Raw genomic sequence first — 20,710 nt, 5'->3', positions numbered from 1 at the left:
TACCGGAATGCAGCCCTGGACATACAGAGGATGGCGATACATGAAAACACAACATTTCTCATGTGATCGAGTCATATTCTATCAACGCACAAACTTAGAGAGCCAACCAAAATGTTGTCCTAAATGTGAGCAAACACATATGGACTATTGATATGTGCGATAGTCCACTCAAATTTTAGCTAAGGGTGAAACTAGACTTTGATGTAGGCTAGTGGACAGCCATGGGACGATGCTAGAAAACATGACAACAATCTATTTCTACCATTAGACAAGGAGGAAATTCTCTCATGTATGGATTGAGTGTGAAGATATTTTTCTTCAGGAATTCAGGAGAACTCGCTGCCTTGCTGCTTAAGACTGACAACTGGCAGATCCAAGTTAGTGTTACGAGCTGCACATGATGATGTTATGAGCTGCACACGATGATGTTATGAGCTGCACACGATGATGTTACGAGCTGCACACAATGATGTTATGAGCTGCACAGGATGATGTTACGAGCTGCACACAATGATGTTATGAGCTGCACACGATGATGTTACGAGCTGCACACGATGATGTTACGAGCTGCACATGATGGTGTTACGAGCTGTATACGATGATGTTACGAGCTGCACACGATATTACGAGCTGCACACGATGATGTTACGAGCTGCACACAATGATGTTACGAGCTGTACACGATGATGTTACGAGCTGCACACGATGATGTTATGAGCTGCACACGATGACGTACCTGATGTCAGGAGTCCGCAGAACAACGGCAGCACAAAGCAAGGATCATACACATCCACAGCGGCCTTGACCTCCTCCGCCTCCATCACCTCCGCAGGCTGCAGACAGATACACACAGTCATGAGTTGTTAACAGCAACCAATGAATAGTGAATCCTGGCACAACCAAGGGACGTAATGCTGTACATAAACTTCAGGTGCCTTAATCTACGAGGAGGAAAATAAGAACCTAACAGAGATGACGGTAATTAGATGATCAGTATGTGTTGAACAATAGGCACAAACATTCAAGTACACAACAAATGAAGCAATACAAATAGTTTAATATTTGCAGGAGGTGAAATAAGCTTGTATGACTGAATTAGCATGCCATGTTCACAAGTGATGCATCGCCACGCATGTGCTGACCAGTTCTGTAGCATGGCACTGACTGAGTGATTATTTCTTGTACCATTTAGCAATATTCCAGCTATATCACAGTACAATCAGACAAGGATCCATGCCACCATGTGCTATGACATATTCACTCAGGATCCATGCCACCGTGTGCTATGACACATTCACTCAGGATCCATGCCACCAGGTGCTATGACACATTCACTCAGGATCCATGCCACCAGGTGCTATGACACATTCACTCAGGATCCATGCCACCATGTGCTATGACACATTCACTCAGGATCCATGCCACCAGGTGCTATGACATATTCATTTAGGATCCATGCCACCATGTGCTATGAAACATTCACTCAGGATCCATGCCACCAGGTGCTATGACACATTCACTCAGGATCCATGCCACCAGGTGCGATGACATATTCACTCAGGATCCATGCCACCATGTGCTATGACACATTCACTCAGGATCCATGCCACCAGGTGCTATGACACATTCACTCAGGATCCATGCCACCAGGTGCTAAGACACACAATCAGTCAAGGATCCATGCCACCATGTGCTATGACACATTCACTCAGGATCCATGCCACCAGGTGCTAAGACACACAATCAGTCAAGGATCCATGCCACCAGGTGCTATGACACATTCACTCAGGATCCATGCTACCATGGGCTATGACACATTCACTCAGGATCCATGCCACCAGGTGCTATGACACACAATCAGTCAAGGATCCATGCCACCAGGTGCTGTGACACATTCACTCAGGATCCATGCCACCAGGTGCCATGACACACAGTCAGTCAAGGATCCATGCCACAAGGAGCTATGACAAACAATCAGACAAAGATCAAAGATTGTGACCACTTGATGACATTAAAAAGAACTGCGGGTTACCATGAGCTTCCTGCCAATGGGGAAGTTCAGAGCTGACTTGTACATGGTGCGGACATCGAAGGCCTCCACGATCTGCTCCATCGATGGCTGCTTGAGGAGGGAGGACGCCAGGCTCTTCCGCAGTGCGTAGTGCTCAACCGCCTTCGGACCCCACAGGAACGGCCTACAGTACAACAGCTACAGTCAACATCACCTACACACATTCGTATATTGTACATCAGAATTTAATTATAAAATTATTAAATGACTTCTACAAATGTCCAAAAAAGAAACCCCACATGATCATACAAAATTGACAAGTATTAAAATAATATTAACAAAACAAGACATATAATTTAAGACGATGCATAACTGCCCTTACATGGCTTGAGTCCATAAGCGATATAAGTGAGATCTCCCGTGGATGCAAGTATATCACTACATGTTTGTTTGTGTGTTTGTTTGTATGTTGTTTATCATGAGTATGATCTATGCAGTTTGGAAACAAGCAAGTCACGGAGCCTGACCACCCAATCCCGTTAGTCGCCTCTTACAACAAGCGTTGCCGCCTCTTACAGCAAGCATGGGCTGCTGAAGACCAATTCTGCCCCGGATCCTCACTGGTCCATATCACTGCATGTGAAAATGGAAAGTGATGGTGGGAGCAGACATTTCTCTAACTTGGTGAAAGACATGACAACAGATATGGTGCTGAAGAACCAAGGTTGTTAATTAGAATTAAACCCATGCCTAGCAGATTCTGGCATGTCAAGGGATGTAACTCTGCAGAGATAATAACTACACCATAACCTCCCCAGAAATCTGAATTCCGGCATTGTACCGTACAATGTTAAGAAAACTTAATGTACTGCAGAAGATTTTCTAACATCCTAAAAGCATGAGACTGAGCTACAAGAGCTGTCCCTTGCTTGGTGGTACATGTTGCTTGGATGGCTATGTGTTTGAAGCAGTCCTGACTGTGTACATACCTAGCATCACTCAGACCCTTGCCATGCTTCTCATACAGGAACATCATCTTTAGGATTTTTTGGTCTGCAAAAACAACCAACATGGTGAATACTGACACGACTACTGCCAGTTGTTGCATTATGACAATAGAGAATTTCCTCTGAGTATCTGAGTGTCTCCATATACAGAAGTTACCCGTCTGGGAGAGAGTGGCTCCGTATACAACAGTTACCTGTCTGGTAGAGAGTGGCTCGGTATACAAAAGTTACCTGTCTGGTAGAGAGTGGCTCCGTATACAACAGTTACCCGTCTGGGAGAGAGTGGCTCCGTATACAACAGTTACCTGTCTGGGAGAGAGTGGCTCCGTATTCAACAGTTACCCGTCTGGGAGAGAGTGGCTCCGTATACAACAGTTACCTGTCTGGTAGAGAGTGGCTCCGTATACAACAGTTACCTGTCTGGGAGAGAGTGGCTCTGTATACAACAGGTACCTGTCTGGGAGAGAGTGGCTCTGTATACAACAGTAACCTGTCTGGGAGAGAGTGGCTCTGTATACAACAGTTACCTGTCTGGGAGAGAGTGGCTCCGTATACAACAGTTACCTGTCTGGTAGAGAGTGGCTCCGTATACAACAGTTACCTGTCTGGGAGAGAGCGGCTCCATATACAACAGTTACCTGTCTGGGAGAGAGTGGCTCTGTATACAACAGTTAGCTGTCTGGGAGAGAGTGGCTCCATATACAACAGTTACCTGTCTGGGAGAGAGTGGCTCCGAATACAATAGTTATCTGTCTGGGAGAGAGTGGCTCCGTATACAACAGTTACCTGTCTGGTAGAGAGTGGCTCCGTATACAAAAGTTACCTGTCTGGTAGAGAGTGGCTCCGTATACAACAGTTACCCGTCTGGGAGAGAGTGGCTCCGTATACAACAGTTACCTGTCTGGGAGAGAGTGGCTCCGTATTCAACAGTTACCTGTCTGGGAGAGAGTGGCTCCGTATACAACAGTTACCTGTCTGGTAGAGAGTGGCTCCGTATACAACAGTTACCTGTCTGGGAGAGAGTGGCTCTGTATACAACAGTTACCTGTCTGGGAGAGAGTGGCTCTGTATACAACAGTTACCTGTCTGGGAGAGAGTGGCTCCGTATACAACAGTTACCTGTCTGGTAGAGAGTGGCTCCGTATACAACAGTTACCTGTCTGGGAGAGAGTGGCTCCGTATACAACAGTTACCTGTCTGGGAGAGAGTGGCTCCGTATACAACAGTTACCTGTCTGGGAGAGAGTGGCTCTGTATACAACAGTTACCTGTCTGGGAGAGAGTGGCTCTGTATACAACAGTTACCTGTCTGGGAGAGAGTGGCTCTGTATACAACAGTTACCTGTCTGGGAGAGAGTGGCTCCGTATACAAAAGTTACCTGTCTGGTAGAGAGTGGCTCCGTATACAACAGTTACCTGTCTGGGAGAGAGCGGCTCCGTATACAACAGTTACCTGTCTGGGAGAGAGTGGCTCCATATACAACAGTTACCTGTCTTGGAGAGAGTGGCTCCGAATACAATAGTTATCTGTCTGGGAGAGAGTGGCTCCGTATACAACAGTTACCTGTCTGGTAGAGAGTGGCTCCGTATACAAAAGTTACCTGTCTGGTAGAGAGTGGCTCCGTATACAACAGTTACCCGTCTGGGAGAGAGCGGCTCCGTATACAACAGTTACCTGTCTGGGAGAGAGTGGCTCCGTATTCAACAGTTACCTGTCTGGGAGAGAGTGGCTCCGTATACAACAGTTACCTGTCTGGTAGAGAGTGGCTCCGTATACAACAGTTACCTGTCTGGGAGAGAGTGGCTCTGTATACAACAGTTACCTGTCTGGGAGAGAGTGGCTCTGTATACAACAGTTACCTGTCTGGGAGAGAGTGGCTCCGTATACAACAGTTACCTGTCTGGTAGAGAGTGGCTCCGTATACAACAGTTACCTGTCTGGTAGAGAGTGGCTCCGTATACAACAGTTACCCGTCTGGGAGAGAGTGGCTCCGTATACAACAGTTACCTGTCTGGGAGAGAGTGGCTCCGTATTCAACAGTTACCTGTCTGGGAGAGAGTGGCTCCGTATACAACAGTTACCTGTCTGGTAGAGAGTGGCTCCGTATACAACAGTTACCTGTCTGGGAGAGAGTGGCTCCATATACAAGAGTTACCTGTCTGGGAGAGAGTGGCGCCGTATGCCCCCTGTAACACAGTGTAGTGACTGGGGTCACAGCATTCCGAGCTGGTTTCAATCAGAGTCAACAGGACATTCACCATCTGGTCTGGAGAAAGGAGAGTAATTGTTAATGGATTAAATAAGTGACAAACTGACATAGACATATTCACTGTACAATGAATGACATATTGATAAACAGAAGACTTTCCCTAGCCTGTGGGAAGTACTGCCATACATCTCGGCCATCTATCAGACATTCCACAATTATCTTTTGTCCACCTCTCAAATTTTGAAACTAGTCCTGCATTGTTCGAGAGAGCTGCTCAATGTTGACTTCTTGTTAGTCATTTTATTGGTCGGTCAAAGTTAACAAAGGTCGTCCAATGTGACCTGTAATGGGTGTAGCGGTAATGGGCACGAAGATCAGATCCTACTGAGATTGGCTTACTTTTGTCTGCAAGTGAAAGTGTTAACCTAATATCAGCTTAACAAAGAAGCTGTCCTCATGTTATACTACTACTGTAAGTAATGGGATCTGGACACGGACTACAGTGAAACTTTCCATATTACTTCCCTATGGCTGCCTCAGGTATCATGCAGTCACAGACAAATTCTTGGGTAAATTTATCAAAATTCTGCGGTACAAATATCAAAATACTGCAGCTAAAACTATGAAATTCTGCAGTACATTCAGCAGTAAAAACATAAGCATTTCCCCCTCAAACATTAATACCAACTTAATTTTTTTCTTTTATTTATTTTAATCTTTTTCATTCAGATACTACAAGACATACAATTATGCAAGTCCATCTACATGTCTGATATATACCTCAGTGTCTGATATTTACTTATGGTTAGATGAAAACACAGTTTATGTGGTCAAAACACCACAAGAACATTAAAAAGAGTATGGTATATTTCAAATTTCGTTTTATTGTAGGATTCATATTTTTTTGTGTTTGAAGCACATATTAAATGTTTGGGCACCATTCAAGTGCTAAATTCAACTAAAAATCTAGAAAATAATGAAAAATTAGTTTATCGATTGATTAAAAAAAGGGCGAACTCAACAACTTTTCTGCAATTCTGGGGCAAGTTACATTTTCTGCAAATCTTTCCGCAATTGTGGAATTGCAGAATTTGTCTGGGTCTGATCATGTAGTAGCTGAATAATCTGAGTTTTGTCACAGCCTTCACCTTACCTTTGACCTCCTGACCTTTCTCCCCAAGCATGACCAGCATGAACTGTGAGTGGCTCATAAGCATCTCATACAGCATTGTGATTGGTGGAGACACGTCATGTGACTCAACATACACCAGCGGAACCAGCCTGTCAATCACCTTCAGCAGCTTCGCCTCCGAAAACAGAGCTCTGAAACAAACAGGTCAGGCTGACAAGGAGCAATGGTGCAAGTCAGTATGAGGGCTGACTGAGTCACAGGGTTCAAACTGATGCCTCAACGGCATGGAAACTGCATCACGGCATGCAGGACAGCCCCGTGGGGAAAGTGTTGTCCCCCAGGTACCTGGGTTCAGATGCCCCAATGGATACAAGGTGGGAAGACTGCTATAGTTGGTGAAGCTCACTCACTCACTTACTCAGTCACCCACTCACTGACAAAGGCCATGACATATTGAGGAGGTTCTTGTGGTATATGTAGCTGTATATGATGTGTGTACTGTGGTATATGTTGTGGTATACACACAAACCATGGCATAACTACGAGTATTTACAAATGAATGCATGTGAGCGAGCAAGTTGGATAACACCACATTCAGCACTATTTGTGTTACATGTGGGCGTGTCCACGGACTGGGAGAAAAGCCCGAAGTGACGCAGTTGTCGTAGAGGAATCCAGGCAAACCTGGGACTAGAAATCATTCTAAATCATTCTTATTCTAACAGTAAAAGTCGGGCCCTAGAGTATTTGGGATTGCATTAAATGTAACCGAAACTGAGAACTTTGGTCATTTGTAGTTTGCAGTAACGTAATAACACTACAGCTGTTCATTGTAGAATTGTACATCTCATTTGTTGTTTCCTCCTCCACTTACTTGAGACAAACTTTGACAAAGTCCAACCACCCGGCCACCATCTTGCCTGTGTTTATTCCACTTTCAGAATTCTGATAAAAGAATATGATCTTGATCATCAACACAAAATGATATCATGGTTAAAAAAGATCATGGTTATGTAAGTGGAAAACAAGATTAGGAGGATGAATTGACAGATGTACCAGCCCCTCACCTGTGGCACCTGGGCAAGGACCTTGAGAGTGAACACACCTGGGCCATGACCTTGAGACTGAACTCACCTGGGCCATGACCCTGAGACTGAACTCACCTGGGCCATGACCCTGAGACTGAACTCACCTGGGCCATGACCTTGAGACTGAACTCACCTGTAGCACCTGGGCCATGACCCTGAGACTGAACTCACCTGGGCCATGACCTTGAGACTGAACTCACCTGAATCACCGGGGCCATGACCTTGAGACTGAACTAATCTGGGCCATGACCTTGAGAGTGAACTCACCTGTAGCACCTGGGCCATGACCTAGAGAGTGTACTCACCTGTGGCACCTGGGCCATGACCCTGAGACTGAACTCATCTGGGCCATGACCCTGAGACTGAACTCACCTGGGCCATGACCTTGAGACTGAACTCACCTGTAGCACCTTGGCCATGACCCTGAGACTGAACTCACCTGGGCCATGACCTTGAGACTGAACTCACCTGAATCACCGGGGCCATGACCTTGAGACTGAACTAATCTGGGCCATGACCTTGAGAGTGAACTCACCTGTAGCACCTGGGCCATGACCTAGAGAGTGTACTCACCTGTAGCACCTGGGCCATGACCTTGAGACTGAACTAATCTGGGCCATGACCTTGAGAGTGAACTCACCTGTAGCACCTGGGCCATGACCTTGAGACTGAACTAATCTGGGCCATGACCTTGAGAGTGAACTCACCTGTAGCACCTGGGCCATGACCGTGAGAGTGTACTCACCTGTAGCACCTGGGCCATGACCTTGAGACTGAACTAATCTGGGCCATGACCTTGAGAGTGAACTCACCTGTAGCACCTGGGCCATGACCGTGAGAGTGTACTCACCTGTAGCACCTGGGCCATGACCTTGAGACTGAACTAATCTGGGCCATGACCTTGAGAGTGAACTCACCTGTAGCACCTGGGCTATGACCTTGAGACTGAACTCACCTGTAGCACCTGGGCCATGACCTAGAGAGTGAACTCACCTGTAGCACCTGGGCCATGACCTTGAGACTGAACTAATCTGGGCCATGACTGTGAGAGTGGACTCACCTGTAGCACCTGGGCCATGACCTTGAGAGTGGACTCACCTGTAGCACCTGGGCCATGACTTTGAGAGTGGACTCACCTGTAGCACCTGGGCCATGACCTTGAGACTGTAGTCTTCTACATCTTGGTCCCTCCCATGTTTCCTCCCTGCACTTAGTACGAGTGTCCTCATCAGCGCCCCCAGGAGGTCCCCGGAGTGTGTGTCCCCCTTTTCCCCGCCAGTAGACGTCTGCAGGTGGTACAAGTGCAACAACACCTCCAGGTGGCCTTGCAGGATGTCCTCGTGATCACACAGACCTGAAGACAGCTCAGACCAGATCTTGCTCACCTTCTGTTCTCCTGTAAACATATGGTGCTAATCAACACTTTTCTTATCTTCAAAATTCACATCCATGACTTATATCTGTTGCCATTTCTCTGATTCCTTCAGTAAGTTGATGAGTAATAGTTGTTTAACACTGCAGACAGCAATACCCCCGTGATACCATGGCAGTTATAAATAATCCAAACTTGACCCGACAAACCAATGGTTGAGCATCATCCCCCACCACTGGGGGCCATGACAAGCATCTACCCAAGTCACAAGCTGATCCGACAACCTCGAACAACAAGTATAGGTCGTTGGGGACAAATTCTATCCCAGAATCCACACGGGATCCTTCAGAAGACAGGTCAAGGTTGACTGACTGGACCCAGAGTGAAGGGAATGGAGACACAAAGGATACTCATGGATGGGACCCTCCTGGAAATCATGCTACACTCACGTTTTGTATAATGATATTAATCTTGGTCATTACATGTAGAACATGAAAGAAAAGATGAACCTCCAGACTCCTCAAACTAACTCACCGATACAGTTCTCCTGGACAAGAGCACACACAACGCTGATGACCGACACGTCGGTCTCACCTAGAAGGTCGGGTGTGCTGGTCAAGTACAGTTTCTCCACAGTCTTCACACACCGCTGGCCATTGGTACCCTGTCCTGGAATGTCATGCAATAAGATTTCATTCTGATAATCCTCACACAGAGCAAAGCTGGTTTGTTTGTTGAAAGATTCAGGAAGTCCAGTTATATGACCATGAAGACAGATGAGAGTGAGAGTAGGGAGTGTTTGCTAGTTCTTGCAAAAGTATAGCAGCCCATTCAACACCAAGTCACACATTCGCAGTGTGATCTATTAACGTCAGTGCGATGAAAGGCACGATGACATGCATTAACCAAGTCAGCGAGCCTGACCACCAGAACCCGTTAGTTGCCTTTTACGGCAAGCATGGGTTGCTGAAGAACTATTCTACCCCGGATCTTCACGGGTTCCCTAGAAAGTGGTAATGGACCTATTAAATGAATCTGAAGAACAAAGCACTACCTGACTCTTTCCTTCCTTTCAGGCGCAGGTAGGTCACGATGACCTTGCCATACAATCCTCTCTCTTCCCTCACTCGATCCACCGATCTCACCAGCCAGTCCTCAAACTCCGTCCTCAGTACCAAGTTCTGGCACAGTATTCTCGTCACCATACCAACTCGACCTATGGTCATGTGATCAAGCAAATATTCCCACAATTCCCGACTCACAGCCAGACAATAGGAAGGTTGAACCTCCAGCAAATGACGACAAAACTCCCCCAGGAACTCATCTCTGGATGCAGTCATCAAATCCATTAAAGTGGATATTTTTGCAAAGGGCAGGAGTTGTCTCCCCTTCGACCTCTCTTGCAATTCTGCAAGTGACTTCGAGGCCAGATTTATCACAAGTTCACCAGCTTTTGAAAGTTTCTTAGATTTCCCCTTAGATACCAGAACACTGGATGGGAAGTCTAGCAGCTGTTCCAGGAAACTGCTAAAATACACAGCTGGATCTAGGAATGGCAGGAGGGCTTCCACAGAGCTGGTCACAAGTTTCAGAGATTCCAATGTGCTTGATTCTGTGAGAACTGACTTTAGTGACTTCAAAATCCGTTCTGCGTACACGCTGAAAACATCCCTCAAGGCGTGGTCTACTACAGCATCCTTCAGCTCCACCATCAGCAGCAGTGTCATCATCTCCTCTGTAAGGAGAGCGTCAACATCCAACGTGTCAGTGGAACTGGAGTCATGTTTGAGGAAGGCTGCTTTCAGGGTCGGATGCTGGAATATGGTACTGAGGATGTCTGTCAAGATGTCCTGGCCAGACTTCTGACTGGCCTGAAGTATCTCAAACTCTGCTGATATTTCTGATCCAGTTTGCTGGGAGTTGGCACCTTGGGAGTTTGACACTATGTTCCTGACCACAACTCTCAGAAGCTTGAAGTATGTCTTCAGTGACTGCTCGGCAGTACCTTGCATCTTTGGGGAAAGAAATAAAATGGTCATTTTGTGAATTGAATGTACCATGAATGTACCATGGAAAGACAGAATTAGTCTTCATCCTTTTCTCTGGGAACAGATTGTGACAAAATTATATAAAATGTTTTCTTGAAAAACTTTGAAATAGGCTTCACACTTAAAGATATCGGAAAACACGGATAAGGTTTACAGGTCTCTTACAGATGGTTACTATGGTTACTAAAAGACATCATAACAGTTCGGGCTCAGACTTCTCTGTCAGCGTTTGAGTGTCATAGTGAACATTATTGTTTATTTGCCTTGGCAAACCTTTGCAATAAATATTTCTGTATCATTTCATGGTACTATTGCATCGTAATAGTTGACTTAATACTGACATGGAAGATTACAGAGAATGTCGTACCTGCTGCAGGTTGTGCACAGTTTGCCTGATACACAGAAGTAGTTGTTGGGCCAGCAGCACTGACTCACTGACACCGAAACTCTTCACAGCGGCCACCAGTGCGTCGGTCATCTCGGCAGCCACCTCGGGGTCACTCCACAACACCTGCACCAACACAGCGGCATCGGACGAACTCCTGTCTGACTTCTGCGGCTTCCACGGCTGATACAAATTACTCAACATGCTCAAACTTTTAGGGATCACTGTTGGCTGACTTACGTAACACTTACTCCTACTCAGAGGGAGGATTAAATTTGAAAAATATAAACATATTCTGAAATATGGTGTACATTCTCATGCCTGCATGCAGTTGTTTGAACGACTTCAAGGCAGCCTTGACCGACAAAGCCAGTGGTGAAGAGTGTGAGCACTGATCCACACAACCGTTGTACGATGACCTACAACACCAGTGCTGAAGAGTGCGAACACTGATCCACACAACCGTGGTACGATGACGTACATTCAGCCAGCTGACTTCACTATGGTTACATCCAAGTATACACCACACATATATGACAGTGGCTGAAGAACAGTCTGGACCAGACAATCCAGTGATTGATATCATGATCCTTGTCATCTGTCTTCAACCAAGTCACAGAGTCTGACCATCCGATCCATGAAGTCGCCATGTACGACAAGTATAGGTTGCTTACTGTAGGGACTAAGTACACTGAGTTCTGCAGAAGACGAGTTACCTTGGTGTTGTGCATCCAGGAAGTGATGTACTGAGCGTGTCTGGAGGCGGCTGGCTGCTGTCTACTCACTAGGGTAGCGTAGGCAACTGGGTCAACTTGGGTGTGAACGATATCCAACATGGCAGCCGAGAAGTAGTCCAAAACTGATACAAGAGCATATGTTTTAATAAATACAAAGATTTCATACTGTGATAGACAAGCAGTCTTGTGCCTCTCTATAACAATACATATTATTAACAGACAACTAAAATAGCACAACATCAACATTGTGTCATGAATGCGTTGGCTAATTAACTCTAGGTATTTCCATCTATATAATGTATTTCTAATTGTAGATTAAAGCAGATCAATCATGCATGTTGCCCATGGCTTAGGACTTCATCACAACCCAAAAAACTGTCACCGACTCCCACACAACAGTCTCTGACTCTCACAACTGTCACCGACACTCACACAACTGTCACTGACTCCCACACAACAGTCTCTGACTCTCACAACTGTCACCGACACTCACACAACTGTCACATTACTATCACAGAACTGTCAATGACTCCCATACAACTATCACACAACAGTCAATGACTCCCACACAACTATCACACAACAGTCACTGACTCCCACACAACTGTCACACAACAGTCAATGACTCCCACACAACTATCACACAACAGTCAATGACTCCCACACAACTGTCACACAACAGTCAATGACTCCCACACAACAGTCAATGACTCCCACACAACTATCACACAACAGTTAATGACTCCCACACAACTATCACACAACAGTTAATGACTCCCACACAACTATCACACAACAGTCACTGACTCCCACAAAACTATCACACAACAGTCAATGACTCCCACACAACTATCACACAACAGTCAATGACTCCCAAACAACTATCACACAACAGTCAATGACTCCCACACAACTGTCACACAACAGTCAATGACTCCCACACAACTGTCACTGACTCCCACACAACTATCACACAACAGTCAATGACTATCACACAACAGTCAATGGCTCCCACACAACTATCACAAAACAGTCAATGACTCCCACACAACTGTCACTGACTCCCACACAACTGTCACTGACTCCCACACAACTATCACACAACAGTCAATGACTCTCACACAACTGTCACTGACTCCCACACAACTGTCACCGACTCCCACAACTGTCACCGACTCCCACAACTGTCACTGACTCCCACACAACTATCACACAACAGTCAATGACTCTCACACAACTGTCACTGACTCCCACACAACTGTCACCGACTCCCACACAACTGTCACCGACTCCCACACAACTGTCGCTGACTCACACAACTGTAACTGACTCCCACACAACAGTCAATGATTCCCACAACTGTCACCGACTCCCACACAACTGTCACTGACTCCCACAACTGTCACCGACTCCCACAACTGTCACTGACTCCCACACAACTGTCACACAACAGTCAATGACCTTCACACAACTGTCACTGACTCCCACACAACTGTCACTGACTCCCACAACTGTCACCGACTCCCACAACTGTCACCGACTCCCCCACAACTGTCACCGACTCCCACACAACTGTCACCGACTCCCACACAACTGTCACCGACTCCCACACAACTGTCACTGACTCTCACACAACTGTCACCGACTCCCACACAACTGTCACTGACTCTCACACAACTGTCACCGACTCCCACACAACTATCACCGACTCCCACAACTGTCACAGACTCCCACACAACTATCACTGACTCCCACACAACTGTCACCGACTCGCACACAACTGTCACCGACTCCCCCACAACTGTCACCGACTCCCACACAACTGTCACCAACTCCCACACAACTGTCACCGACTCCCACACAACTGTTACCGACTCTCACACAACTGTCACCGACTCCCACACAACTGTCACCGACTCCCACAACTGTCACAGACTCCCACACAACTATCACTGACTCCCACACAACTGTCACCGACTCTCACACAACTGTCACCAACTCCCACACAACAGTCACCGACTCCCACACAACTGTCACCAACTCCCACACAACTGTCACCGACTCTCACACAACTGTCACCGACTCTCACACAACTGTCACCAACTCCCACAACTGTCACCAACTCCCACACAACTGTCACCGACTCTCACACAACTGTCACCAACTCCCACACAACTGTCACCGACTCCCACAACTGTCACCGACTCTCACACAACTGTCACCGACTCCCACACAACTGTCACTGACTCTCACACAACTGTCACCGACTCCCACACGACTGTCACTGACTCACACAACTGTCACAGACTCGCCATAACCATCACACAACTGTCACTGACTCTTACACAACTGTCACCGACTCCCACACAACTTTCACTGACTCCCACACAACTGTCGCTGACTCACACACAACTGTCGCTGACTCACACAACTGTCACTGACTCACACAACTGTCACTGACTCACACAACTGTCACTGACTCACACACAACTGTCACTGACTCACACAACTGTCACTCACCTCCTGCGTTGTCCTTGTACTGCACGTCTGTGTTCAACAAGTCCAAGCCAATCAGTGTGAGCGGACTGAAGGGGAATCTGCCAATCAAAAGACATTCAAGTAACACCAGGTTGTGCTGCAATCAACTTACACACATAAAACATATGGCCTCTCATCATAACATGCTTATGTCTCCTCAAGGTTTAACAATGTAGGACTCATTTCTCATACAGCTGAGCGGAATCTACTTGGCATCAAATATAATGAATTCCTGACAGCCACCTGACGAATCATTAGACATCACTGTTCTGTCTATCAAACAGCATAAAAAACAATTTCAAGACCAAGACAATTACTTCTAAAAATGTGTACATATATATTTTCAAAAATCCATTTGGTGAAAGTAATATATTTAGTTTTAGTTTAAAAATAAAACAAAATGGCTACTAATGGCCTCTTTATATGAACTTACATGTTGAATACTACACTCCAAAGGAATTACATACATGATGAAGTTACATTTACATTTATACATTTATTCTAACAAGGTACGACACTAAACGTGTCAATTTCTCATGTAAACAATGGTCAAACAAACAGGAGACTACTGGTGTGAAAGGTTCATCACTTTTGTGGCCCATATCTACGTCTGATATGATTTTTAACATTGATTCATACATAGTGAAATTAACCGTGTGAAAGAATATGCAAAAGATAAGAATAATTTTCAGAGGTCATTTTCAGTAATTCTGCATTGCCTAAAATGACAGTGGATGACATCACAAAACAGTGAATTTCCGACAGAACTCAAAACTGTGAAGTGTATTTGTGTGTGTGATGTATGTTGAATTTTAGTCAACTTCAAAGTAAGGGTTGAAGAGCAGGGACATATATGTCCCTCTATCATCCAGGGGGTTAAATAATCAAATCTGGACACGACAAATCCAGTGATTGACATCATGAGCAGCAATCTACGCAACTGGAAACCAAGTCAGCAAGTCTGACCACCTGATCCCTTTATCATCTTTTACTTGGCACAAGGCATCGTGATACAATTAGGTTAAGAAATGTGCTTTTTAAAGTTTGTATTATAGAATCTCAATGTATGGATGACCACAGTCATTTAAGGAGCGTTGATATACTCCTTCTGTCATCATTAATAAAGTACCTCTTTTGAGTGGATTGCTTTTCCGGTTGCTCTGCCTTTATATCTTTGTCTGATGCAGAGTCCCAGTCTTCTCCAAAATCCATTGCTAAAATCTCTGAAATGAAGACAATACTTCTGTTAGTCACCCTCCGTTCATCTTCCCGTGGCAAGGGAGTAAACAGACTTTAAATGTCTAGTTTCCCCCCTTGCCGAACTAGGATGGTATTATGGAGTAACATTTTGGCTGGACTAACGAGTCTATGCATAGTCCAATCAAAATTGCGTTATGAAATCGACATCCGGTTCGTAAACTGTCGTGCAGATTTCAGTCGATTGCAAGATTTGCAAAACACGTGCATCGATAGCTCAGCATCAACAGATAATTTCTGAATCTTTTCATGTTTTTAATCAAGGTGCTCACGTGAATTGATGCACCTCGCAATGTAAGACCCGTTTTATCACAATATAGATCTTGATTATCGTGCAGATCGTCCCGACTCGCACCGCCATTTTGTTTAAAACAAATGCAAGTGATATGAGAAGTGGAATCTGATAATGGGGTAAGTCAATGGGAGAGGCATAGAAGGGACATAACTGGTCACAATATACCACTGGTGGTGCTACGATCTACCCCAGAAATTCCAGCCAAGTTCGGTAAGCGTGGAAACTGGACTTTTTTCATCAGTTAACTCCCTTGTTTGCTTTAAAAACTGTTACATCAAACAGTAATTAGTTGTGAAATTAAAAAAAATTAAAAAAATATTTTCATCAATTGCGCCATATTTGACACTGCACAGTGTAAAACATCAGCATGCCAGGTATTTTTCTATGAAAAAGATGGCTTACACACCACAAATGCGAGCACATGTATATATCATGATATGTATGAGATCATGAGCAAGGTATTGTGACACGTATCAGATTGCACAGCTGGTGTATCGTCCCAGCCCTAATGACTACACCCCTCACCTGTGATGGTCTTCTCCTCGGCCTGTGTTCCCGAGTCTCCGTGCTGCACGTCGTCTACAGCAACCCCTGCCACGATGTCCGTCACTCGGTCCATGTAGGGGTAGGGGTTGCTCACAAACATGGTCATCATTCTGGCAGCGAAGTTCACCACCCCTGGCGCCATGGTGACGGCCAGATGACGCAGCCATATCGCCAGCTCCTGGTCCTGGTCGGGGAAGAGGCCAGTGCTCTGCAGCAGCTGGAGATAGAGTCAACTACTACACTCCTGATTCACGATTTGTAGTCAGTGTCACCAGATTTACATTTTAGCCTCAGATGCAGGAGTAGATTGAAGCTAACAGAATCACATGGCCAGCAGGGCTTGCTGACAGAACAACTGGACCATCAAGCTATGGGCTACAAAGTAGAGATATAACAATTTCTTTTTTTACTTTAAAGGTGACGTTTTGGTATAGATCCTTCTACCATTGTCAAGCAAGGCTTTACAGTAAATAAAGAACCTGTTATCCATATATTATCTCAAACTTGTCATCCGTCATCTTCTAAGTAATGCCTATCAAACAATTTTAGCCATGGAATCAAGCTTCAACACAGAAGACCAGGAGTTGAGATGAAACTAAAATGAACTTTGACATAAATAAACATTGCACGAAACTCCACAACATATCTTCATTCAGGGAAGGGATTTGATTTGTTCTTATAAAACCAAACAACACAAGTGGATTTGATTTTGAAAAAAGTCATTGAAACACTTTTAGCAAAATAAGGCAGTGAAAACCAAAAACTGAAACACCATCATCTGGATACGGTGTCATTTGTCGTACCGTATTCGACGTAATAAGCGCCCAGGGCGCTCTTAAAATTAGAAATAGGGGGCTCTTATCAGAATATTATTTTGGTGAAAAAAAGAGAGTTGAAAGATAAATTTCGTGGTTTATGCTGACAGCCTGAAATGTTTATATGCGACAGATATATTTTTCCAGAATTTAATTGCCCATAATTAAGGGTGCATATAACACACGAGTGAGTATTTTACGCGAAGTCTTTTGTACATTGATCAATTGGAAGGGGTGCTAATTGGGATTGTTCACTAGCCAATATATTTAGCAAATACCGCCGTGGGCGCTTATTAGAGCGGGGCGCTTATTACGTCGAATACAGTACATCCAAAAGCTTTTAGTGTTTATGGGGTACATCTCTATTTGTACATCAAAACTCTGCACAACATGTGACAGGAAGTCTAGAAGGGAGATAACTCTAGCTGAATTGGTGCAATGACGTTCTTAGGAGTGTTTATTACAACAGTAACCAAGCTCCTTCTCAGTGCGTCACACCTTTGTTACACTCTCGGTAACGTTGCTGCCACCAGTGCCACAAGAATCTTGAAATTTGCCCTCTAACCCTAAATGTAGGAATGTTTACACTTTTGTTTATGTCTTTGGGAATGCCATCATAGTTAATTTTGAAAAGATTTACGACTGACCATATTTTCTAGATGAATTTACCTTTTTGTTTGTTTGATCAGATTGGTTCGAGATTGAAAAAGATGAACAGAATATCAACCAAGTTCTCCCTTAGATTGTTACCATAGCAACTACATGATAGTTGTAATGAAACAGAAATTCAAATTGACAAACAAAGAAAGTAATGAAGCAGGGGTAAGAGTATTCGGAATCATGGCTGTCATCACTTGTTTGTGAACATAACACTCAGTCGGTTGCGAGTTCACGCCAACCATGGTTGTAGCCACCTATCACAGTGGGGAGCTTTCACTGGTGGCAACGATAGTATAGTGAGCTCCGTGAACGGGATTTCGCTGTGAGGAGCTTGAACAGTAAGAGAACAAGGGAGATAACTCTAGTTGCTATTGCGGCAGTGCCTACCTTGGCCACCAGGTGGTGTGTGACCTCCCTCAGCTTGTGGCTGGCAGACACCTGGGAGGCCATCTCCAGCAGCAGGTACATCAGACTGTGCCGGGCGGCGTTCTGGAACACTAGCAGACATTAAACATGGCCGACACCAAACAGACATCTTACATCGAAACATCATTACATACATTTTTTACATCAAATACACATTTGTGTCAGTGGTTGATGGTTTTAACCTGATTTAGAGGGAAACACTCACATCCCGATTTCTGGTAAAGTGTCTAAAATGTGTTTTCAAATGAAACCGACACTGTTGGAATGAGTGTCAAATGTTGGGTAATGCATCACAGAAAGGTCATTTATCACTGCCAATAGATCTAAGTCACCAATGTCAGTGTTAATGGTTCAATCCAGTCTAACCAGTAGTTATGTGGTGTCATGAGTAACAGTGAATCAGAGAGAACTAGGTGAAGCCATCAACACATTCAGATACCTCTTTAGCCCAGGGCAGCTGCCTGGCATCAGTTCCGGCAAGCAGCTTCAGGAGGTACAGCTGGGGTAGCATCCTGTCCTCATCATCCTGTCCCCCCTCGCCAACTCCCCCCACCCCCTCCCCGACTCCCCTCACCCCCTCCAGGAGGCTGCTGACATGGGTGGGGCTGTCGGACAACATGGCGGGGACCAGCTCCTGGTAGAGACACATCACCTGCTGCAGCCTCACCATGTGCTTCATGCTGGACACGCCTGGAAGACCTGCCGCACACGATGTCGAGATTACAGGAGGGCCTGCTGTTTGTTTGTTTTGTTTGTTTGTTGTTTATCGCCGCGCTCAGCAATATTCCAGCTATATGACGGCAGTCTGTAAATAATCCACTGATTGACATCGTGAGCAATTGGGATACAATGACATGAATCAAACTAGTCAGCAAGCTACGACTGGGACGAGTCCAAATTTACTACCAGGGTACCCACCCCCTATTACCCGACCCTACCCAGGTACCCACTGTCTCAAGAGATAGGTATAAAATGTCTGTTTTGGAATTTATTTTACCATAGCCCTAGCAAAAAGTATTTAGATAGATGTATTAAACAATCTGGTCATGCAGACAATGAAGTTGACTGATGTCTTATCTTAATTCAGTTACGAAAAGTCAGAGGAATGGGTGCAAAGTCAGACAGAAATGTGAACATTAGTGACGTGTAGTGTAACCATAGAGTTCCAGATCATTTTTGTCATTAAACAATATATCACATGTCTAAGCACGGGTACCCGGGTCCTACTAAATACCCATCTTACCCAGGTACCCGTCCCAGCCCTACAGCAAGCCTCACCGTCCCAGCCCTACAGCAAGCCTCACCGACCCAGCCCTACAGCAAGCCTCACCGTCCCAGCCCTACAGCAAGCCTCACCGTCCCAGCCCTACAGCAAGCCTCACCGTCCAAGCCCTACAGCAAGCCTCACCGTCCCAGCCCTACAGCAAGCCTCACCGTCCCAGCCCTACAGCAAGCCTCACCGACCCAGCCCTACAGCAAGCCTCACCGTCCCAGCCCTACAGCAAGCCTCACCGTCCCAGCCCTACAGCAAGCCTCACCGTCCCAGCCCTACAGCAAGCCTCACCGTCCCAGCCCTACAGCAAGCCTCACCGTCCCAGCCCTACAGCAAGCCTCACCGACCCAGCCCTACAGCAAGCCTCACCGTCCCAGCCCTACAGCAAGCCTCACCGTCCCAGCCCTACAGCAAGCCTCACCGACCCAGCCCTACAGCAAGCCTCACCGTCCCAGCCCTACAGCAAGCCTCACCGTCCCAGCCCTACAGCGAGCCTCACCGTCCCAGCCCTACAGCAAGCCTCACCGACTTACCCCGTTAGTTGCCTGTTACGGCAAGCATGGGTTGCTGAAGACCTATATCTAACCCGGATCTTCACGGGTCACCAAGTCTTTGAATGGCATTTATGTGATACACATAGGATAGTAAATTTATGGAAATCAAATTCCTTATAATCAGGAACATGTTGAGTACATGGTTACGCCTTCATCGTCCAATCATGGAGTAAGCATATTCTCCGAAAGGTGTTCCTCATAATAATGAAGTTGACACCCATAAATTCTCTCTCTAAAAACTGTCATAGTTCCAGAGTGAGAGCGAGAGTAGGCTCAGTCGGGTCAATGCGGGAATAATCTATGTATTATCCACATCTCGACTTTAACTGTCATGAATACGAAGGATTATTGGTAGTA

The 20,710-nt window shown here is 45.6% G+C and overlaps 1 protein-coding gene across 1 annotated transcript in view; it reads right to left on the bottom strand.

The window, feature by feature from the left end:
• Window positions 1–20,710, bottom strand: part of LOC124137309 (nucleolar pre-ribosomal-associated protein 1-like) — a 38,537-nt gene that overhangs the window by 6,333 nt on the left and 11,494 nt on the right. The window contains exons 12-27 of the mRNA XM_046503544.2: window positions 18,966–19,225; window positions 18,488–18,589; window positions 16,605–16,842; window positions 15,657–15,750; window positions 14,510–14,586; window positions 11,969–12,111; window positions 11,235–11,435; window positions 9,874–10,831; window positions 9,354–9,488; window positions 8,584–8,843; window positions 7,234–7,304; window positions 6,381–6,550; window positions 5,174–5,284; window positions 3,001–3,064; window positions 2,033–2,195; window positions 737–833 (exon numbers count right to left, since the gene is read on the bottom strand). Of these exons, the coding sequence (XP_046359500.2) occupies window positions 737–833; window positions 2,033–2,195; window positions 3,001–3,064; window positions 5,174–5,284; window positions 6,381–6,550; window positions 7,234–7,304; window positions 8,584–8,843; window positions 9,354–9,488; window positions 9,874–10,831; window positions 11,235–11,435; window positions 11,969–12,111; window positions 14,510–14,586; window positions 15,657–15,750; window positions 16,605–16,842; window positions 18,488–18,589; window positions 18,966–19,225 (3,144 nt within the window). The remainder of the gene's footprint in view (window positions 1–736; window positions 834–2,032; window positions 2,196–3,000; window positions 3,065–5,173; window positions 5,285–6,380; window positions 6,551–7,233; window positions 7,305–8,583; window positions 8,844–9,353; window positions 9,489–9,873; window positions 10,832–11,234; window positions 11,436–11,968; window positions 12,112–14,509; window positions 14,587–15,656; window positions 15,751–16,604; window positions 16,843–18,487; window positions 18,590–18,965; window positions 19,226–20,710) is intronic.

Source organism: Haliotis rufescens, unplaced genomic scaffold (assembly GCF_023055435.1).
Source record: "Haliotis rufescens isolate VD_foot unplaced genomic scaffold, xgHalRufe1.0.p SCAF_26, whole genome shotgun sequence".
In the NCBI taxonomy this organism is placed as follows: Eukaryota; Metazoa; Mollusca; class Gastropoda; order Lepetellida; family Haliotidae; genus Haliotis; species Haliotis rufescens.
Note: the sequence above shows the minus strand (reverse complement) of the source record. Positions and strands in the feature narration are given on the sequence as shown.